This window comes from Bombina bombina, chromosome 3 (assembly GCF_027579735.1).
Source record: "Bombina bombina isolate aBomBom1 chromosome 3, aBomBom1.pri, whole genome shotgun sequence".
Taxonomy (NCBI): domain Eukaryota; kingdom Metazoa; phylum Chordata; class Amphibia; order Anura; family Bombinatoridae; genus Bombina; species Bombina bombina.
The window spans coordinates 69,270,411-69,295,523 of record NC_069501.1 but is presented as its reverse complement, the minus strand read 5'-3'; the positions used below and the strand labels follow the sequence as shown (position 1 = coordinate 69,295,523).

Here is a 25,113-nt window from a genome sequence, read left to right as displayed (position 1 = left end):
GCAACATTATACATTTGTCACAGATGTGGTTACAAACACCATAAGGACACAAATCTGTGTTAGCAATTTGAACAGGCATGAAGGGTGATTGCTGATAAACTTTGATGCTGTGGTTGGTAATTTTCTATGTTTTTTTAAAAAAATTATTATTATTAATAATATGATACTTAATTCATTCTTGTGCTTTAAAGCAAACTTACTGCCAGATACTACGTACACAGAATGATAAACAGATCTCTAATTTTCTTCACGTTATAGCAGCTCTCAGACTTCGTCAGAAACTTGATATAGTGCAACTAGTTATAACTAGCTATACGTTATATAGAATTTAGAGTTATAAACAATCTGTAAATGACAAGGAATGACAACACAATACAACTTATGAGCATGAGAACAAAACATTTTTCAGTTCTTGTGTTTAGAAGAAAATTTGTTTGGTCTTTGCTATTTGTGCCATCTTGTGTTTTACTGTAAAAACTGCAGTTAACCCCTTGGCTGCCATTGCATAGAATTGTATTGCAACCCATCCTTATAGTTAAGGGCTTAAACACATATTACAAATACTGAGCGAGTCCTAACATCATATAAGCATAAGGTACAATTTTCCTAGCATTATTGCTGTTCTTGATGTCCCTTCTCCATATATTAATATCATATTAATGTCATGCTCTGCAGTCCTGTTCCACACCAGGGGGTGTGTGAATGCCTCTAGGAATTCCCAGCAATGAAGGATAAGGAATCACTGATAATGTAACCTCCCCTCTTTAATTAGACTAGTGGAGTTGCTGTGCAGTTATAAACATATATTTGGAACTAAAGCACACCTTTCCACAATCTTAAAGGGACAACCCAATTTTTTCCCCCATGATTTAGATAGAGCATGCAATTTTAAATAACTTTCCAATGTATTTCTATTGTCACAGTGTTTGTTCTCCTTGTATCTTTTGTTGAAGAGTGTACCTAGGTAGTCTCAGAAGCTGCTGATTAGTGGCTGTACGTACATTTCTCTTGTAATTAGCTTTCAGCGGTCTCCCAGTAGTGCGCTACAGCTCCTTCAACAAAGGATACCAAGAAAATGAAGCAAATTAAATAGTAAGTGGGAAATTGTTTAAAATTATATGATCTATCTGAGTCATGAATGAAAAATGTTGGGTTTCATGCCCATTTAAAATAGGAAATACAGTATATATATTTTAAAATACAATATTAAATAACTTCATTAATCCAGTTTGTATAATAGAAACCTTATTTCTTCCCTTTAAAATTCTAGTGGTTGATAATATTTTGAACATACTTTCTTCTATCTGTGAATCTCTTGTTCACTCTCCCTCTCTTTCTAGCTGTCTCTGACACACTCTCATAGAGCTACTGGTGGGCATAATGTAGAAGCCTGAGAGGTGGGTACCTGTCTTCACGCCTCTTGTTAAAATAAAAATACTACAGCAATTCTTACAGTAACATTTTCATACATAATTTCAAAGGTAGCAGCACATTCAGCCATGGAACTTAGAGTGGACTCCAATAATTCTATCAACAAGTTCCATATGTAAAGAATGTAAAAATAGACACCCCCAAAATAATATTCTAATAACATGTTAAGGTTCTCTTAGTGAGGACACATTGACACTCTAAGCTAAACTCCTGTTTGTAGAGAGAGGACACATTTACCAGAGCACCTGCTGCACTGTAAGTGGGAGGGGAAACTTAGTTACTTGTTTCTGAGGGAAACCTTCTTTCAGTTACACACTTATTCCCTCAGTGATGAGTGTCCTCCATTTTATTGCAGTTCATATTAAAGTACCCTAATTTCACCAAACCCCGATCGCACTGTGGAGTTTATTTATCAGAAATGCAACAAAATTGGCGCCCAACGTGGGGCCGGGTGAATATGACACAGAAAAGACACAGAAGTGAATGCTGCATATAGAAATAGCAGTCTGTGAGTGAAAGAAACTTGGTGAAATCCCTGTAATAGTGTATGGTGAAGAAACAACCTGTCTGCTGAGGGGAATAGAAACAAGGAATTAGGCAAAAGAGAATATATACTAAATTAACCCTGTTGATGCCAAAAGCTGCAAAAATGGATATGGAAAGGTTACAAGATGAAATCAGCAGTTTGTTAACACAGATGACAGTCAGTGAACTGATTGAAACCTGCAAGGTTATTAAAGTGTCAGAAGAATGTATGGCGAAAGGCAAAAACCGCCGCCATTACATGAGGATAATTAACGATATAATGGATGAACTGGTAGAGAGTGAGAGTGAAGAGGCTGTTATGCAATTTCTACAGACAACTAGGAAATTCATCTCTGAATTAGGGAAGAGAAAGGATGCTGAAGCAGTAAGTTATAGTGACAAAGACCCCCAACCGGAACAACAACAGTTGGAATATTTAAAGCAACAGTACCGCATTATGCAGGAAAAATTTCAGGAAACAACTAAGATCGTAGAGGATCAAATTAAAGAACTCAGCACTAAAAGTCAAGATTCAAGGGACAGTCATTTAAGAAAAGAACCTGTTTTAACGGCTAAGACACCTCATTATAGTAACTTACCGGAAGTTGCAATAAGAAAGGACTTTAAAATTGCTGGTCAGATAGGTGAGAAGTGACAGACAGACAAATTGTCCTATACTAACCTCATGCACCAGATTGACATGGGACTACAAAGAGGATACTCTGAAATAGAGATTGTGGAATCTGTAGTCAAGGCCATAAGTCCTGGTTTAAGTCTTAGAGGTATGTTGGAAATGAAGAATGAGCTGACTCTAGTGCAACTGAAAAGAATCCTGAAAAGTCACTACAAGGAAGAGAATGCGTCAGAGTTGTACCAACAACTGATCAACGTCTCACAAAATACCAAAGAAACACCTCAGAATTTTCTGTTTAGAGCAATTGAACTGAAAGATCGTCTCTTGTTTGTTTCACATGGAGAAGAATCAGATGAACACTTTGGAATGGAATTAATACAGAAGAAATTCTTAAGGTCTGTAGGTACTGGACTGGTAAGTGATCACATCAAGTTTCAGCTAAAGCAATATTTAGATGACCCCTCTGCTTCAGATGATTTGCTCATAGAGAAAATGAATGAAGCTGCCAATATGGAGATTGAAAGAGAGAGAAAGCAGAAGAAATCTCAAATCAGCAAACCAATGATGATGGAGTGTAAGTTCAGTCATCTACATTGTTCTCAGAAATCCGCTGACACCATGCCATTGATGCAGCAACAAGTAAGTAACCAAAATACTCAGCAAATTCAGAATACTAAACTGGATCTTGAAAAGGTAATACTGCAAATGCAAAAAGAAATGCTAGAAATGAAAACACTTTTGCAAAGTTCAGCAGCACAGCAGGAGCTTGTATCTAAAGGACCAACAGCCACACCAAGACTAAGCAAAAGGGTTTGTGAATGTTGTGAGAACACAGGTCAGGGAACCACATGTAACCATTGTTTCAAATGTGGTCAATCGGGACATTTTGCAAAAGGATGCAGAGTGAGAAAACAGAAACCATTAAAAGAAAGAGGGTTGCTGTCAAGGGACAGACAGTAACCTACAGCACACCTGTGTCCCAGAGTAATACACTGCCCTACATCAAAGAAGTATCAGATAAGAGTCCTCATATAGCAAGGAACACAGCAAAGGAAAGGTTAAAGCTGAATACTTCACGAAGAATACAAGATTGCATTGCTCAGCGTGCCCAGCAACCATACAATTCTACTAATGGACTGCCACCAAAAATGAACGGTGTTACCACAAAACACCATAGTAAATTGTTAAATCTCATTGGGAAAAGATGTAAAAATAATACAACTCCAATGACAGACAATGGTGAATTAAAAAGTGTAGCCGAAATTCCCAAAGGGACTATCAGAACAGCACAAAAGGAAGACCCTGCGATTGAAAAAGTATGGAAATATAAACAAGAGAATAAGTTTCCATCAAAACAAGTGCCAAGGTGAGTCTTCTGATTTTTCTATACTCCTGAGACAATGGCATAAACTTTATCTTGAAAATGAAGGAATTATGAGAAGAAAAACACTATCAGGTTCAAAGTTAGTGTTGCCAAATAAGTACCATCAATTAGTGTTTAAAGAATTACATGAATAGATGGAACACTTAGGGGTTGAGAGGACTGTAAATCTAATCAGAGATAGATTCTTTTGGCCACATATGCAAAGGGACACGGAACATTACAATACTCAACAGTGTACCTGTTTAAAGGATAAATGCCCAAACACGCCGACTAGAGCTCCTTTGAGTAATATTACCACAACATATCCTTTCGAAATGGTCTCCATTGACTTCCTTCATCTTGAGACATGTAAAGGTGGATATGAATATATCTTAGTGGTAATAGTCCATTTTACAAGATTTGTTCAAGCATATGCAACCAGGAACAAGTCAGCAAGAACTGTTGCAGACAAAATATTTAATGATTTTGTCCTGAAATTTGGATTTCCTACCAAGATTCACCATGATATGGGTAGAGAATTTGAAAACAAACTGTTTTTGGCATTAGGCAAGCACTGCCACATCCAAAACTCTCATACAACTCCATACCACCCAGAAGGTAATGGACAAGTGGAAAGGTTCAATCGCACCCTTCTATCCATGCTTCGCACTTTGTCATCCGAATCAAAGAAAGATTGGAAAAATTCACTTGCAAAGGTAGTACATGCTTATAATTGTACACAGAGTGAAGCTACAGGATATTCTCCTTTCTTCCTTCTTTTTGGAAGATCTCCAAGATTACCCATTGATAGCATGTTTGACACTCCAGTAACTGAAAAATATCATACCTCTTCTGAATATGTGAACACCTGGACAAAACGAATGAATGAGGCCTACAAAGCTGCTTCAGAAACAGCTACTAAAAGTGCAGAAAGAGGTAAAACACACTATGACAAGAAGATTTATGGAGCTGAACTAATACCCGGTAGTAGAGTACTTGTAAGAAACCTCACAGAAAGAGGAGGTCCTGGAAATTAAGATCCTATTGAGAAGGTACTGTCTATGTTGTTCTTAAAAGGAAAAGTAAAGACAGCCCAGTTTATGAAGTTAAGCCAGAAACTGGAAAAGGAAAAATCAAAGTTCTGCATCGCAATTTGTTGTTGCCATGTGATTATCTACCTGTAGATCCAGGTCACAAAACAAAAGAGAGACAAAAGAGAGACCTACGGCAAGAAACCAAGAAAACCGTAAGAATACTGTATTACAATCTGCACAAAACTTCAGTGGTGAGACAGGAAGTGAGTAAGAGACGGAACAGGAACATTGGAAAGCTTTCATTCCTATATCTCAAAGTGATCACAGAGATGGAAACACAACAGATCTGAATCCAGAAGCTGATAAGTTCTACCCACATCAGTTAGAGACCAATGAAAATCTTACAGAGATTGTTATAGAAGAAAATTCTTCTGAAGATGAAAGATCTGAAAATCCATCAGGACACATGGAAGAGGAAATGTCATCACCTGAAAACTCAACAGAGATAGTTGAAAGTGTGAGTGATGAGGATGAGGACTATTCAGATACCATTCCTCTAAAAAGACTAAAATCCACCCGAGAAAGGAGACAACCAAAGACTTTGACTTATGATACTTTAGGTCAACCCAGCATAGTTTCCAGAGATCCAACAGTACAAGCCATACAGTGTAGAAATGTTTTACCTGTCTACCCTGATTGGTATCTAGATCCAGATTGTTTTGATGTAGATTCTAAACATTGGTAAATCTGTCAGGTTTAATGTTCTAATGTTTGCATATAAAATTATGCTGCAGTTATTCATGTATAGAGCAAATGTTAAAGATGTACAAATGGTAAAGCAAAAGCAGTAATTTTGAGATGATGGAACTAGATAAGATGGGAAAAGTTTGCCCAAAGGTATTGGTTAAAATTGTGTACTCTAGGTTACCACCATCTTTAGTCTGACTACAGTAACTTACACAAGTAAGTGAGGAAAGGGGTTTACCAAATAGCTTGCTGTACGAGCAAGAATACCTCACCAGGTACTATAGCGCGCAATAGGCCTAGTGAGAAATTGTGACGTACTCCTGACTACCCAACGGTGTTGTCAGACAACAAGCACATATTGTTTTACCATACAGGGTTGGCATATGTCGAGGACGACATAAAAGTTTGTGGGGGAGAGTGTAAAGAATGTAAAAATAGACACCCCCAAAATAATATTCTAATAACATGTTAAGGTTCTCTTAGTGAGGACACATTGACACTCTAAGCTAAACTCCTGTTTGTAGAGAGAGGATACATTTACCAGAGCACCTGCTGCACTGTAAGTGGGAAGGGAAGCTTAGTTACTTGTTTCTGAGGGGAATCTTCTTTCAGTTACAAACTTATTCCCCCAGTGTCCTCCATTTTATTGCAGTTCATATTAAAGCACCCTAATTTCACCCAACCCCGATCGCACTGTGGAGTTTATTTATCAGAAGTGCAACAAAATTGGCGCCCAACGTGGGGCCGGGTGAATATGACACAGAAAAGACACAGAAGTGAATGCTGCAGAAGTGCAACACATACATAGACCTACTTGGAACAAACCTAGTATATATAAAAAAACAAATATTGAGCCAAATCTTACCTGCACTAACTCTGGAATATACCTATCCTGTACACTCCAACACTCATTTCTGATTGGTCTGTGATTTGACCCTGTAAGCACCTATGATTGATTGGATGGCATCCTTAGTAACCTTTTCACCTGCAAGTATCATTTACATGTTTTGGCTGATTTGCAAAAATCTTAAACATGTATGTATTGTATGCTTGCAAGTGAAGAGTGAGTTTGGGGTACAGTTTGGTATAAGCTCAAGGCAAAGAGAAGGTGGTCTCAGGAGCTTATCATAATGTTATTAGCTCTAAAGAACTGGGGACTAATTTTGTACTGACATCATATTTGTATCCAACAGAACAAAAAGATAAGTTGCATATATCAACTATAAGGAGGTTGTTGACAGCAGGTATAGAGCTGTGAATATACTCTGATGGTAAAATATCCATCTCCAGAGTGATCTCTGCAATTCATTTTCATTTAAATTCCAAGCAGATTTCCGGAGTTATCAGAATCCTCATGAGTATGCTGTATGTTTTGCAGGACCATATCATTAGATCTTCTGCATCAGTGAACATACCTTTATCATAACCTAAAGATTATTCAGATAATATACTTTTCTGAAGGCTCATATACATATTACAGGTAAGGCATGTTACAAGTTTAGTTGTTGTTTTTGTTTTAGACTTTTACACTCATATTTAAACATTTTCAATCATTTTTCTGTGCATTACCATAAAAATCATATGTTGTTTTTTTTTTCTTCAAAAATCACCAAACTAAAGAGCTATTTTTATGTAAATGAACACATTTTTGAACATCTTCGTTGTCCGTCCATCGAACCTCAGAATATTTAATTCCAATAATATTTCAAGTATTAATACTTTCTGATATGAACATATGCAAACAAAGAAAAATAATTAAGATATTGGTCAAGAAGTAAGTATATTTAGAATAATAGGATAACATGAACACTTTTGTTTCTTAGCCATCGTAGATTACAGAAAAGGCTCCCTTTTACATCATATACTGTTGAGTAAAGTAAATATTTTGTAGCTAGGCCCACTTATTCATTACTAGAACCTTGATTGGTTTAGTAAACAGATGTTCAAGCACATTAAGAGCACATACAGTTGTACTGGAAACCTTATTACAACCAATTTTTAAAGTACGGATATCAAAGCTTCACAAACATCTCTCTTAAGAAGAATACACATACAGTATCTCAAAGCATGAAAGCTCTTTTGAGATTTCTGTAGATACATTTTTATCAGAACTATAAGCGAAATCAGGAACCATAATAATCTGTTCATGCGCTAATAATACCACCTCTTGCTTGTGTTCCATTTAAGCTACATGGTAACAGACAAAGATTGGAAACAAGACTGGTGCTTGTGAATATTATTACTATTATAATCATTATCATATTATATTTATAAAGCATCAACATATTCTGCTATGGCATTTGGTCCATAGATAAAGTGCGCAAAAAAAAGAAGGATATGAATGATAAAGAGAGGCTCTGCCCGTGATTTACCATCTGATGTATGCCACATTTTCTCAAGTTTTTATGTTCTTCTAATCACCAGGATGTTGATTTAAGGGTTTCGGAAGGGAGATATTGAATAACAATAATTAAATTCAGATTAAACGTCTTAAACATGTAGAAATTAGGAGGAAGAATTATAATGATAAAAAGCTACCCTGGTCATTGTAAAAGCATAATATGAATTGCTGTAATAATCAATGAGAACTATCTTTGCTTAAAAATGCCACAGTGCACAGATGTACATGGGCTAATTACCCAGAAAGCACTAACCTCTCCTTTGACTTTAATTGCGCTGTACTGGTCGGCCATCTTGTCTCTCTGTAGACCCTAAAATAGAGCAGAAACATATTTAACTGAAAATATTATTTGGAAATGAAAGAACCAAAATCAGCTGTGGGGTATCGTTAAAAAAGGAGTAAGTATAGGTTATGGAACATCTTTTATAATAAGATTTAAAATTGTGATACTGGTGATATCACAAAAAGGGATTGAATAGGCTGTAAAATTATTTTTTACTTGTTTAATTTATATTTGGGGGAATTTACTTTTAATAAACATTTTTCTATCCTATTACACAATATTTTTTTGAGAATTAGATGATCTAATAGCACTTGAAACATAAATATCGGTTGTTATTTGTACTATTATTTTTGTTTTAAAACTGACAGTAAACCCAGAATTATTTTTTTTTGGCAGGAATGTAAATGATTAAATATCATTTACAAATGTTACATTAGCTTGTATTGTGGCATTTTTGTCCTTATTTTTTTAATTTTAAATGATTTCCAAGCCTTCATTGATACTCATTATACATATCGTATCACGGAGGGCTAAGTAGGTGCCAAGTGCCTGAGCACGCATTCATATGCAGTGCCTTACCACATACACAGTTTCAGACAGCAATTACCACTGATTGGCATCAGCAGCAGTGAAAGGCAAGCAACTGTCTGCCTTGCTGGAAGTCAACCTCAGAGGGAGAAGAACCAATTGCAATGCCTTTGCACAATAGGCATGCATGTGGGCAGGAGCGAGCCTGCACAATATTAATTATGCAAAGGCTCAATATTCTGAGCGATTGATTAGATTAAAGGCTGTTCCAACCAATGCATCGACTACTTTTTCAGTAGTCTGTGTTGAGCTGAGCAGATATGGATTACTTTAGGATTTAGGAGTAAGATTATTTAATGTTTAAACACCACAAAGTGGTCCTTTAGTTTGTCTAATTGTAAAAAATATAACTATATTGTAACGTAGGTGTCATTAAATATTGAGATAATATTGGTAAATTATACTATTAATACATATATAATTTGCAAATGATCAGATTGTAGAAAATGTAGTAATTCTGTGTACAGAAGCTAATAATATTTTGTGAAATATACCTTTAGTAAAGTTGTTTAACTATTTCATTAATATTTTAGTGTATTTCATGTGACAGATAGTTGTTAAATATGAATATATGAAAAACATAGTTTTGTGCAGATATCTGGATGAGCTCATAGGAAGATCTGCACAATGTATTTTTTTTTCATTTTATATTGCAATTTTACTGATCCATTGTGTAATCTGTAGAACAAACCTAAATAGTGTGTCAAGTTATTTCAGTATGACTTAACAGCTGTGTGGTTGGTATTACTACTCTCAAATTATGATTATAGTCTATCAGACCAAAACGCGTTTCACCCCACTGCGCCACAATCCAACTGCTTACACAGATATATGTATTTTTAACAGTATTTCCAATAAAGTTTGATTTTATAGAACTCTGCTTAATGTTGTGTTTTATTTATTTATGCTGTTACTTATTTGCACAAGCTTTTATATTAGTTCTCCATCCACCAAATACTCCTTTACTCCTGCAGGATGGAGAATACAGAGCAGTGTAATCAATAGAGATAAAACATTTATAATAACACAGTGACGTGCAGTGACGTCAGAGGCTGGTGAGGCAGTGGCAGGATACGCCTTCATTCTTTAGATATCCTTTGTTGAAGAAATAGCAATGCACATGGGTGAGCCAATCACATGAGGTATCTATGTGCAGCCACCAATCAGCAGCTACTGAGCATATTTAGATATGATTTTCAACAAAGGACATCAAAATAATGAAGAAAATTAGATATTAGATGTAAATTAGAAAGTTATTTAAATTTGCATATGGGTTTCATATGGGTTTCATATGGGTTTCATGTCCCTTTAAATGGTGTCTTGGAAAACTGGTCAACTTAGTAAACATCTGATTTTAGTCTAAAAGGATTGTAACAGAAACTCTTGCCAGATAACACAATGCTTGCTCTGATTATGAGATCTAGAAATCCATGCCCATTAAAATATGTTTAAAACATACATTTTACTTTAATGCTGCAAATTATGCTTATAGATTCTTTCATTACATAAGGGATAAGAGTCAGAGGGGGAGGAAGAGAGACAGAGAGAGAAAGAGACCATGGGGGAGAACAACACATAAGGAGAGAAATGGCTAGATATATAGAGAGACACACACACACACACAAGGGGGGGAGAGAGGGACCACTGCATTTTAAGTAATAAAACAGCAGAGCTACAGAGAGTTCAGAAAATTAGTCTATAATTTAGTGTGCAGTACAGAGGCAAGCTGCTAAGTTAGTGGGTGTAAAGTTTGAGTAAACAAAATACAAAAACGACCCTGCTATAAAAGAGTAAACAAACACTAAACCACATTCATTAAATTATCATTTTAACTAACAGAATCTTTCAGTAAAATCTTACTTTAATAAGATGTGGGTGAAACACTGCTCTCTGTGCCTCTCTCCTGCTCTGGAAGGATTCAGGAAGTGACAGTGGCACATTCCACTGCACTTAGAGGGGAAGAACAGAACTCTCTTTTTCACTTTAGCAAAGCTGGCAGCTTCACAGGACAGCAACAAAATATATGAAAGTTGTTTTTTTCCGTTTTTGTTTTATATGATTTAACATCCAGCCCCAACTCTAAGTTCCACTTACTAATGCCTCTCGCTGGATTGGTTCAGCCCAAATAGGACTGCCTCAAATAAGCAGTTAATGGGCCATGCAATGATCTTAACCACTTGCATCCAGTAGATGGCGCAGCATGTTGTGTAATGGTGGGCAGACCTGCTTGTGCCTCTTCATTGCACAACATATAGCTGTGAGAAAAAAAAATGCTGGGAAAAAAAATTATTTATTTTTTTAAAGCCAATAAAAAAATATATATTTTTGCCCATATGAGAGGTGAAGCACTGCCTCACCTGCCTCTAGTGACTGCACATCACTGTAATAACATATGGTACCAACATAGGTATTCAGATATTGTCATATCATCTCTTCTTACTAAAACTTGACCATGGTATAATCCAGTAAACTACTGTGGATAAACCACCATTTTATCACAGCCAATTATTAAGTATTTATGCAATATACTTAAGTTAAAAGCTATCAATGCTTAAGCTGCCTTGTGCACCCTCAATTAAACACAGGGCTTGCTCAGAAAGCAAGTGGTAGCATGTAATGTTTTAGCAATTACTTAAAGGGACAGTGTACTGTAAAATGTGTTTCACTTAAAGGGACATAAAACAAGTTGGGATAGAGACAAAATATAATAATATGTACTTTAATTACTTTACCTGCAAATGTATACTGCAGTGCCTCGTCATTAACACTTTCTTTTTAGTTTCTGAATTGTAAAGCTCTAACTCCCCCCACACATTTCCGTCTATGGCTGTTTCTATATCTATTGTTGTTTCGGTAGAATGCAAAAGTGCATAGGGATTATCTGCTGGAGCATGCCTAGAAGCTGTGAACTCAGTTGAAAGACTCCAGGCAGCTTAGCTATGTAATTCATTTTGCTTATTTATGAAAGTTATTTTAAAATATTTGCCAGCAATTTTTAAACAATTTCTTTATGAAAGCTATTTGTACTTAATTAGTCCTTTTAGGATATGAACAGATCTCAACATATTTTATGGCACTTTAATGTGTGTCCAATTACTTGTTACACCAGTTGCAGAGATTAAAATATATGAGAAGTTGCCTTTTTTATATCAAATAGCTGGTTTTGTTTCTTGAAACCAGAGAACTTGGAAGGAAATCAGATCTCCTTATTGTATCACTTTCTGTACGCACAAATGCTTCTTTGTATTATCTCTGTTTGTATACCAATGCCCAATACTAAATGTTAGACTTAGTACTTTTCTCCCCTAACCCCCACTGGGAGTGTCATTTCTTCTGCTGACTATGTTTGTATAGCTTTTCCACAGCATATACTTAAAGGGACAGTAAAATCAAAATAAAACTTTTATGATTCAGACAGAACGGGTCATTTCAAACAACTTTCCAATATATTTCTATTGTCAAATTTGTTTTTTTCTCTCTTAGTATTCTTTGTTGGAGAGTAAAACTAGGTAGGCTGATAGGAGCTTAGAAATGTGTGCACTCGTCTATAGCAGTCTATGGCAGCAGTGTTTGCAACTATGTATAAAATTGCTAAAACAATGTTGCAAACACCAACAAACACACTCCTGAGCTCGTCTAGGATTACTCTGTAACAAAAGATACCAAGTGAATTAAAGTGAAAGTAAACCCTGGCGTTGTACAAACGCTAGGATTTACTATTGAAACAAATAAAGGGCACTTTCATTCATGAAGTATAAGATACTTAATGTAGAAAGCTCCTTTATTTGATTCAATCACTTGCCGCTCTTAGCTCCTACAGTAGAGCACGGCTAAAAAATTTTTTGGCTAAGAGGTGACGTTTTCACCTCTTAGCCAATAGCAGTGCGGTAAATCCGGCTCACATGGGCGCCAAGCCGGATTTACCGCACTGCTTTTGGCTAAGAGGTGAAAACTTCACCTCTTAGCCAAAAATTTTTTTAGCCGTGGGCTGCTGTAACAGCTAAAATTGGCAATCAGTTGAAACAAATAAAGGAGCTTACTACATGAAGTCTCTTATTATACTTCATGAATGAAAGTGCCCTTTATTTGTTTCAATAGTAAATCCTAGCGTTTTTACAACGCCAGGGTTTACTTTCACTTTAAGCAGAACTGATAATAGAATTAAATTAGAAAATTATGTCATCTCTATCCAATCCATTTAAGTTTTCACTTTACTAACAAACACACTAGTGTACAACATTTACTATGCTGTCTTTCTATGTTCTAGTCTCAGCTTTCTTCTTAGTGGCTGAAAAATGATTTAGACCACAGTGGGGAGCGCAGCCAATCCTCTGTTTCTGGGGTGGGTGCTGGATTCATTATCATATCTCCCCAAATCTCAAATATCCCAGCACCCCTGAATTTGCATAGTAGTGTTTCTCTTTTAATTTCCAGTGCTCTGCGCAGTGTAAGGAGAGAGATAAATGGGACAAGGTTTAAACAATTATTGTATGAACAGCTAGTTGTATCTCCAATTGTTTTTTGTCTAAAATCATTCCTGTATCCCATAGTATGATTTATTCCTCACAGTTTCCCTGTTTCACCTTTTGTTTAATTTAAACCAGTTACTTACTGTGTAAACAGTGGTATCTTGAGCTCTCTGCTTCTGCTGAAAGAATGTAAAAAAATCAGATGTGACAGAAGCTTGTTATAAATAAATATGTAAAAACGTTGTAATAAACATGCTGTAGACATGCACCCTGTTCATATACAGCCTCTGCAATTTAATATAAAATCATAGCAAGAATTATGTATTTTCTATAAAATATTTAGTTACTTTACAATATATTGTCCTTATTTATTTTGTCCCCTTTTCATGTATTTCAGCTCTGAAAATTGAGGATTTTTGTCTGACTGAAGCCCAGATTCCCTCCTCCAATAAGGTAAATGGTGGATGCAATTTGGTTATTGAAATTTGTTTAGTAGAAATGTAAATTTGTTTACAAAATATTTAGACTTGGCTGATATGTTATTCTATTCCCTTAAACACTTTAATTATTTGTAGTAAAAACCCTTGACAGTGTATTTCAGTATTTTTACTTTCACTGAAATCTAACTCTCAAAACTTCCCCCAATAATGCTGGGTTAGGTTTCTGAAGTGCGGTGCAGCGTGCAACTCCAATTGTCACTGAAACTAGAAAACCCACAATTGTCAGTTAAATTACAGGAAAAGTAGACAACAATTAATAAATTATATTTGACTACATTTACTACATGAAAGTCCCTTTAAACTTTAAGCTAGATTTGTCTTTGTAATGAAAGAGTTAACGTGCCGAAGGCTGTAGCCAATACAGTTTTACACTTCGTTTGGAGCAGAAGAAAACTTTGCTTCTCACTTCAAAGTGTGGAATTTCTTTTCTTTCTGTTTGCTTTTTATCTCATTGTGATGTGGGCTGTATGATGTTGTAAAGCCTCAGTCTAGGTGTAGCTCCTGCACTAATGCTGACATGTAGTCGGAAGAGCAGCTGCGTGTACATAATGCTGGCAAGAAGCAGGAATCAGGCTGATAGGGAAATGAGGCATCTTTGTACAGCTGCTTAACAACATCCTAGTACCTGGCTTGGTTGTGCCAAAATGATTTGCAAATATCCCAAAAATTACAATACATTTTGTGCTAGATTACAAATGGAGAGTTAATTTATTGCGCGCCCGTTTACCGGCACACGATAAATAGCCATCATGTATGTGTGTTGTGTGATGTGTGTGTATGTGCATGATGTATGTGTGTTGTGTGTGTATGTGCATGATGTATGTGTGTTTTGTGTGTATGTGCATGATGTATGTGTGTTTTGTGTGTATGTGCATGATGTATGTGTGTTTTGTGTGTATGAGTATGATGTATGTGTGTTGTGTGTGCATGTGTATGATGTATGTGTGTTTTGTGTGTTTGTAAGTGCATGATGTATGTGTGTTGTGTGTGCATGTGTATGATGTATGAGTTGTGTGTGCATGTGTATGATGTATGTGAGCTGTGTGTGCATGTGTATGATGTATGTGAGTTGTGTGTGCATGTGTATGATGTATGTGAGTTGTGTGTGCATGTGTATGATGTATGTGTGTTGTGTGTGCATGATTTATGTGTGTTGTGTGTGCATGCGTATGATGTATGTGTGTTTTGTGTGTTTGTAAGTGCATGATGTATGTGTGTTGTGTGTGTATGTGTATGATGTATGTGTATTGTGTGTGCATGTGTATGATGTATGTGAGTTGTGTGTGCATGTGTATGATGTATGTGTGTTGTGTGTGTATGTGCATGATGTATGTGTGTTGTGTGTGCATGTGTATGATGTATGTGAGTTGTGTGTGCATGTGTATGATGTATGTGAGTTGTGTGTGCATGTGTATGATGTATGTGTGTTGTGTGTGCATGATTTATGTGTGCTGTGTGTGCATGTGTATGATGTATGTGTGTTTTGTGTGTTTGTAAGTGCATGATGTATGTGTGTTGTGTGTGTATGTGCATGATGTATGTGTGTTGTGTGTGCATGTGTATGATGTATGTGAGTTGTGTGTGCATGTGTATGATGTATGTGTGTTGTGTGTGCATGTGTATGGTGTATGTGAGTTGTGTGGGCATGTGTATGATGTATGCGTGTTGTGTGTGCATGTGTATGATGTATGTGAGTTGTGTGTGCATGTGTATGATGTATGTGTGTTGTGTGTGTATGTGCATGATGTATGTGTGTTGTGTGTGCATGTGTATGATGTATGTGAGTTGTGTGTGCATGTGTATGATGTATGTGTGTTGTGTGTGCATGTGTATGATGTATGTGTGTTGTGTGTGCATGTATATGATGTATGTGTGTTGTGTGTGCATGATGTATGTGTGTTGTGTGTGCATGTGTATGATGTATGTGTGTTGTGTGTGTGTATGTGCATAATGCATGTGTGTTGTGTGTGCATGTGTATGATGTATGTGTGTTGTGTGTGCATGTGTATGATGTATGTGAGTTGTGTGTGCATGTGTATGATGTATTTGTGTTGTGTGTACATGTGTATGATGTATGTGAGTTGTGTGTGCATGTGTATGATGTATTTGTGTTGTGTGTGCATGATGTATGTGTGTTGTGTGTGCATGTGTATGATGTATGTGTGTTGTGTATGTGCATAATGTATGTGTGTTGTGTGTGCATGTGTATGATGTATGCGTGTTGTGTGTACATGATGTATGTGTGTTGTGTGTGCATGTGTATGATGTATGTGTGTTGTGTGTGCATGTGTATGATGTATGTGTGTGTACATGATGTATGTGTGTTGTGCGTGCATGTGTATGATGTATGTGTGTTGTGTGTACATGATGTATGTGTGTTGTGTGTTCATGATGTATGTGTATTGAGTGTGCATGTTCATGATGTATGTGTGTTGTGTGTTCATGATGTATGTACATTGAGTGTGCATGTGCATGATATATGTGTATGTGTGTGTACATGTGCATGATGTATGTGTACATTCCTCGCTTCTTCAAAAGCAGATTTCTATCCCCACACCCTTTGGGTTTCAAACCCTATCAATTGCACACCACCTGAGCTGTTTAATGTGGCAAGGGACAAAGTGTTAAACCAGTGGGGTGGATGAAGTGCCAGTATTAATAATGGAGAAGTGTTCCTTAATGCAAGAACTTGCATCACTCGTAGTCAACCCAACATACTGAACTCTACACATTTCACAAGTAAAAAGATAAATAACATAAGATAAACTACAATTCAAACAGCTAGTGATTTTAAATTCCTCTAGAATGACAGTAGAAACAAAAGCATCAGTAATCATCACATGATCACATGGTCTACATCACATTTGTACATGCCCTGATGTCTCCACCATGAACTTAGGGACAGACTGGATGTTGGCAATTGTGAGGGTGAAATCAAATATCCAGTTGTTTTACACTTCCTATATGAGAACACCTTAAACCATTGTTTACCACATCAATACATTTTTCTATCTGCTTGTAACACTGATAAATGTTTTGGAATGATTTATTTATATTGGTATATTGTGCACTAAAATCTGTAAAAAATTTTTTATCTCCTGATATTTTGTACTGTTTTTAACTTTATCAAACAAAAAGTAATTTCTGTCCTGGGAATCTACCTCCAATCATGCCTTTCTGATATTACTTTTAGAATAACTTCTCTCCCTTAAATGTAAAGTTAAGAGTCTGCCTCATTGAGATACTTTTCAATGTTAGAACAATTGCATTGTAGACGTAGAAATTGTCCCTTTGCTACTGCGTAGATCATGTGATTATGTGATTATTACTGATACTTTTGTTTCTATTATCACTCAAGAGGAATTTAAAATCCCTACCTGTTTGAATTGTACTTCGTCTTATGTCATTCAACTTATTACTTGTGAAGGTGTAGAGTACAGTATGTTGGGTTGACTACCAGTGATGTACATTCTTCCATTAGAGAACACTTCTTTATTATTAATATTGGCACTTCAGCCACCTTGCTGGTTCAACACTTTGTCATTTGTCACAATAAACATCTCAATACTTTCAGGTGGTGTGCAACTGAAAGGGTTTTGAAACCTAAATGAGGTGGGGATAGAAATCTACTTTTGAACAAGCGAGAAGTGTTTTGGATTTTTAAATTTAGGACTAGAGTGCTTGTGGGCTTCAATTCCTAATATTACTTAATTCATTATTGGGAGTAATCAATTGGTGTAACATATTTCTATGCTTATTTGAATTATTATGTTTAGGGATTTCAATAAGTGTTCTTGTATTATGAATGTATACTACTACTATAGACATATATATATATATATATATATATATATATATATATATATATATATATATAAGTGCATTGGAGCCCTTTGCAGTTAAGTAGATGAAAACATGAAAATCATATTTATGCAATATTCATATTTAATTAAGGTTTTAACTATGTATTTACTGTAAATATTTCATATTCTAATGTTCTGCACATAAGGGAATATGGTTTATGTATTTATAAATAGATACAAAAAGAAGAAGGGAAGAAAAACGTTCGCTCTGTAGTATAAAACAGACTTTTATTTATTTCTTTAAAAATGGGACAGCAAACCACCCATAAAATTAGGAAAGGAAAGCGCAGCACATCGGCTTACGCGTTTCGGCAAACTGCCGTAGTCATAGCCTGGTGTGACTACAGCAGTTTGCCGAAACGCGTAAGCCGATGTGCTGCGCTTTCCCTTTCTAATTTTATGGGTGGCTTGCTGTCCTATTTTTAAAGAAAGAAATAAAAGTCTGTTTTATACTACAGAGCGAAAGTTTTTCTTCCTTCTTCTTTTTGAACTTACATGACTGGCAAGCCTTCGCTTGTTATACTGCTCCCAACCTATCAGGACTGGGCTTAGTCACCCCCCCCCCCCAGTGACATCACTAACAGATCAGACGGGGAACAGACGGGTAACAGAGTGCATCAGAGACCTGTATCACGGGCAGCTCTAGAGGACAAGTGATCACATAGACGGTGCATAAGGATTACAGTGCCTGGCCACAGACAAGAGAGTCTGTCTCCGAAGTTATCCAACTAACTGAAGGTATCTGGCTGTGAATTAAGGCATAAGAATTGTTTTTGAACAAATTGTTAGCGTGACAGTATGTCCCAGAGCAAGTTCTCTGTTGCCGCATCAGCTGAGGCTGTCTCTAAAGGGAAGTGAGACCCAAGGGGAACACCTCTATTTGCATACCTATGAAGTGGAAAATATACTGAATGTGAAACAAAGAGGTTAATTGTGTGGACTATATAAAAGACGAAACTGTGTTTATTGGGTCCTATATTGTATCAACCACACGTTACCAGAACTCTGTATTTTATATTTTATAAATAGATATTCCTATATATATCTGTATATATCTATACCTATATATAATCATGTATGTATAAATATATATATATATTTATTTGTACAATAAAAATGATATATATATATATATATCTATATATAGCGAAAAATTATTTTGATCCAAGGCGAAGTTTTAAAAAGCAAAAAGTCTTTATTCAAATCCACGTATGGTAAAAACACATGGGAGTACCAAAGCACATAAAAGATATACACACAAAAGCATAGGCTGACATGTTTCGGCCTGATGCCGTAGTCGTAGCTGGAATAATGCAAGCGTGTGAAACATTTAAAGGGACATCTGTTTAGTGATAGGCCACTTTTGACCAATCAAAAACCTTCATTTTAAGTGCATGAGAATAAAACAATTAACCCATTAGTTACCAGATAGATATATTATATATACTGCACATAAAGTTTACTTGATTGTAAAGTACATTTCTAACCAAAAATCATTCTTTATGATTTGACAAATAAACAGATTAAATACATTGGCATAGAAACCTCAGTGTAATACTATACAATATATAATATAATATAATATAGAGTGAAGGGGAGCAAAAAGGGGGTATTTTCATTTGAATGGAAATTACAAAGGGCAATGTCAGACATACACAACACAGTAACATTCTTATAGATGAATGGGGAAACATATGTATCAAATAAGTCAAAGTAGCTCAATCCAACTAAGAGCTTATGCGGAAATTTTCATTTAATACAATGTATTGCACATATGATAATATCTTCACTCCACTCATATGTAATATGTTATATTATATAGGCTGACACTCTAGAGGTTAATAGTTACAAGATGATTCATAGGGATATTTGGATGACAGGATAAATCATTACGAGATAATTTCTTTCTTTCATGTATATCCAAAATTGAGGGATAGTAGAAAGTATATATATATATATATATATATATATATATATATATATATATATATATATATATATATATATATATATATATATGTGTATACTGAAGAAAGTTGATCAAAAAGTATTAAATGAGTGAGGGTTAGGTAAAAGGTGTATATATATATATATATATATATATATACATACATGGATAAACGAATCCAGTGCACATATAAAAACATATATATAAACATAAATTGGCACACACATGCACATATGGATCTATGTGTAGTTGTGAATGGGTGCAATATAAATGGGTGAGATATAACTTTTACTCAAAGTAAGATCCAAAGATAGATAGACTAAAAGACAAACACTGTCTATTTCCAATAATTAATTAGATTGTACTCTGAGTTAAGGCCCTTGGGGACGTGCGTTTGCAATCTAAAGATCCAAAACATTTCACGCTTCCCCAAGGCCCTATCTCTTTCACCTCCCCTTGGAGGATGTTTGACCCATTCAATGGCTTGCCATCTTAAGGTATTGTTACTTTTGTTGTGTATGGTTTTAAAGTGTTTCACTAATGGAGTAGTTGCTTCCCCAATCTTAATAGAGGATAGATGATTCCTTATCCTCGTATTTACATCTGTCGTGTTGAGACCCACGTATTGAAGATTACATTGGGTGCAGGTTAGGACATAGATGACATAAGAGGATGTACAGTTGAGGCAGGACTCAATGTTAAACTCTTCCCCAGTCACTTCTGAGTGAAAATTGTTGGAGAAAGTAGCAAATTCACATGGTCTACATCTGGCCCTGCCACACCTGTACATCCCCTTATGTCTGAGCCAGGAATCCTGTGAGACAACAGCTGGACTGGGTAGTTCATTCGGATCAAGAGAAATTGTACTGAAGAAAAAACCTATATAAAGCAAAGAACAGAGATGAAAGAGAGATTAAAACAAAGAGGTTATTCCAAACATGTATTGGAGAGAGCACAAACACAAGTAGACCGAATAGATAGACAGACATTACTACAACATTCAAAAAATAAACAGAAAACTACATCTAACCAAAGTGACCAGGTTACTTTTGTCACTGAATACAGAAGCATATGCAAAATTGTGAAAAAACATTTTGCACTTCTAGCAGCTGATGACAAACTAACAAAATGTGTGGAAACTGGTCTGCGCTGTTCTTATAGAAGGGGCAAGACCATTGGGAACTACTTATCTCCCTCAGAACTACCCAGTCCAGCTGTTGTCTCACAGGGGTCCTGGCTCAGACATAAGGGGATGTACAGGTGTGGCAGGGCCAGATGTAGACCATGTGAATTTGCTACTTTCTCCAACAATTTTCACTCAGAAGTGACTGGGGAAGAGTTTAACATTGTCCTAACTTGCACCCAATGTAATCTTCAATACGTGGGTCTCACCACGACAGATGTAAATACGAGGATAAGGAATCATCTATCCTCTATTAAGATTGGGGAAGCAACTACTCCATTAGTGAAACACTTTAAAACCATACACAACAAAAGTAACAATACCTTAAGATGGCAAGCCATTGAATGGGTCAAACATCCTCCAAGGGGAGGTGACAGAGATAGGGCCTTGGGGAAGCGTGAAATGTTTTGGATCTTTAGATTGCAAACACGCGTCCCCAAGGGCCTTAACTCAGAGTACGATCTAATTAATTATTGGAAATAGACAGTGTTTGTCTTTTAGTCTATCTATCTTTGGATCTTACTTTGAGTAAAATTTATATCTCACCCATTTATATTGCACCCATTCACAACTACACATAGATCCATATGTGCATGTGTGTGCCAATTTATGTTTATATATATGTTTTTATATGTGCACTGGATTCGTTTATCCATGTATGTATATATATATATATATATATATATATATATACCTTTTACCTAAACCTCACTCATTTAATACTTTTTGATTAACTTTCTTCAGTATACACACATATATATATATATATATATATATATATATATATATATATATATATATATATATATATATATATATATATATATACTTTCTACTATCCCTCAATTTTGGATATACATGAAAGAAAGAAATTATCTCGTAATGATTTATCCTGTCATCCAAATATCCCTATGAATCATCTTGTAACTATTAACCTCTAGAGTGTCAGCCTATATAATATAACATATTACATATGAGTGGAGTGAAGATATTATCATATGTGCAATACATTGTATTAAAGGAAAATTTCCGCATAAGCTCTTAGTTGGATTGAGCTACTTTGACTTATTTGATACATATGTTTCCCCATTCATCTATAAGAATGTTACTGTGTTGTGTATGTCTGACATTGCCCTTTGTAATTTCCATTCAAATGAAAATACCCCCTTTTTGCTCCCCTTCACTCTATATTATATTATATTATATATTGTATAGTATTACATTGAAGTTTCTATGCCAATGTATTTAATCTGTTTATTTGTCAAATCATAAAGAATGATTTTTGGTTAGAAATGTACTTTACAATCAAGTAAACTTTATGTGCAGTATATATAATATATCTATCTGGTAACTAACGGGTTAACTGTTTTATTCTCATGCACTTAAAATGAAGGTTTTTTTTTTTTTTGGTAAAAAGTGGCCTATCACTAAACAGATGTCCCTTTAAATGTTTCACACGCTTGCATTATTCCAGCTACGACTACGGCATCAGGCCGAAACATGTCAGCCTATGCTTTTGTGTGTATATCTTTTATGTGCTTTGGTACTCCCATGTGTTTTTACCATACGTGGATTTGAATAAAGACTTTTTGCTTTTTAAAACTTCGCCTTGGATCAAAATACTTTTTCGCTATCTAAATTGCTCCAGGATTTCCAAGTGCGAGGGGAAGCTCGCAGACTCAGCACTTCTGTTGACACGGTGGATTCACTCATGCTGTTGCCTGGTTACAACAGTGTTTCACGCTGATTGGCTACGACAAGGTCACGTGAGGAGACACACCTCCCAGCACCACGGCGGGACGCCGTATTCGAACAAGCAGAGAGCCAGGGGATCACAGAGATCACAGTGGTTATCCAGACGCTGGAGAGACACTAGAAGAGCGGTGAGTGGGCGCAGCATATTGCTGCATTTGGGCACGGGCTGCTCTAGGAGGTCCCACCTTGCACCGCAAGTGTCAGTAACACCGGGGATTGATATCTGCCTCTGCTTGTTTGTATAATTGGGTCTTTTTGAATGTGTACTACAAAGTGAACTCTCACGCACATCACAGAAGGAGATACACATCACGCTGAGTCTTGTTTACAGTTGTACACTATATTGTGCAGTTTATTGAACACTATTTCTCTGCGACTATATATATATATATATATATATATATATACAGTATATATATTTATGAATAAATGGAACATATTCTTGTACGTGAAGAACATTGAAATGTGAAATATTAATATTTTTATGTCGGTTAGCGCACTTCAGAATATGCGTTCAGGTTTGCGTGCGAGTAGGATGTTTTTGTTTCCCACTTTTTTTCTCCATTGATTTCTATGTGGAATAGTTTATCACGCACAGGATATTCTAAGTTCGGCTTTTTATGCACGTCGGGTTAGCACCCAAGCAAAAAATGTTTTACTTTTAACTAGTAATACGAGCGCAAAAAAGCTTACTTCTAGCGCAGTTAACGCTCGAGCGGGAGCATTAAATAATGTTCCACTTTTAATCTGGTCCTTTGTAGGTGATATTGTACAATGAGTTATACCACCTTTATATTTTACCAGCTACATTTTTGACAATAGCAATGCAATGTGTATATACTTTGTAACTTATACATTAGTTGTTTTGGGATGTAACAATAATGGGTGCACTATTGCTTTATTACTCATGAGCGCTAAGTGTGATCAAGATAAAAAATGATCACTGTCAGATTAGCACTGGTACTACCTTTAGGACTTTACATATTGGAACCGAGCGACACACCATCACCCCATAGACTTCTATGGGGTGCGCTAAAGAAGGCCTTTTCATTCTATCGCTTGCGCTCTAACCCGACACAAGACCAGCTGCACAAAAGAAAAAGAAAAACTTTAAATTCCTATGTTCTTCACTTAGAAGAAAAGGTTATTGTTATTTATTTATGTATGTATATATATATATATATATATATATATATATATATATGCATTTTTAAAAAATATATATCTATATGAATATCTATCTATCTATCTATATATATATATATATATATATATATATATAAAATAATATACATTTAAAAATCAAAAAAGAAAACACAATTCTATGTGAAGAACATAGTAATTTCAAGTATTTCTATTCAAAACAAATTAAAAAATATTAAAATGTATTAAAAATTAGGGGCAGAGCCTACAGCTGAAGCGGCAGGTCGTGTCTTGGAGGAGCTCCTGGCTCAACTTTGGTTTATTTGAGCTATTTTATTGTTTTTTTTTTTTGGGGGGGGGAAGCTATATATTCAAGTTTACTGCATCTTCAAGAAGCTATACCAAGCAAGATACCAAGGTGTTCAGAGGCAAATCTCAAGTTCATATACCTTGCCTATGCTCTTCAGTTAGGCCATGCGGTTGTCGTCTGCTTGAGGTAATCGACAGATCATGTTTCCTTGGCTGCCGTGCATATCCCCCCCCAGGAGACTGGGTTAGTGTGTAGTGTAAACTACAAATACACTCTTTACAGCAGTTTTGGCGGGACGAAAATAATAGCCTGGACCACCATAGGCTTCATAAGCTTACAGAGTAGTTCCCTAGACCTTAGAATTTTTTTATTTTTTTATTTTTTTTTATTTAAATAATTTTTATTGAGAGCTTTTTATAGTGACAACATAAACCATATGACATGTACATATTACAAAATATATCAATGATTGTCTCAATAAAAATATGACAGGAAAAAAAGACATATAGTAAACGCCAAAATATAACTGAAAACCTCCTTTTATGTGTTTTTTATTATACTATGATAGGAGTAGCTATTATTCCAGGCCATTATGTTAAAAGACGCTCTGAAGGAGCACTGTAGCTACTAGACGGACCCAATTTATTATGAACTTCTTGAAAATGCTTCTTATTATTAAAGGGTCTCCTTGATACAAAGAGCAAAATATAGAGCAAGGGGGAAGTTGAGGAAATGTCAGCGGGTAAGCACCGCTATACATATAATTTTTCGACGTAACAATAATATTATAAAATGCGGATAAAGTATAACACAGAGGGGGGGGGGACAACTGGTAAAGCGTAATGCGACATACAGTCAGATAGGGGCAATTTGCATATACAGTGAGGTAAGATCTAAAAGAGATGGCTTTCTATTTTTATAATAGGGAGGGGAGAA

General features: G+C 35.7%; 1 protein-coding gene across 2 annotated transcripts in view; it reads right to left on the bottom strand.

The window, feature by feature from the left end:
• Nucleotides 1-25,113, bottom strand: part of CD247 (CD247 molecule) — a 341,193-nt gene that overhangs the window by 54,224 nt on the left and 261,856 nt on the right. The window contains exons 5-6 of one of the 2 annotated variants that reach the window (XM_053705859.1): nucleotides 13,619-13,654; nucleotides 8,389-8,445 (exon numbers count right to left, since the gene is read on the bottom strand). In XM_053705859.1, the coding sequence (XP_053561834.1) occupies nucleotides 8,389-8,445; nucleotides 13,619-13,654 (93 nt within the window). The remainder of the gene's footprint in view (nucleotides 1-8,388; nucleotides 8,446-13,618; nucleotides 13,655-25,113) is intronic. The other variant, XM_053705860.1, reaches the window with a different exon arrangement.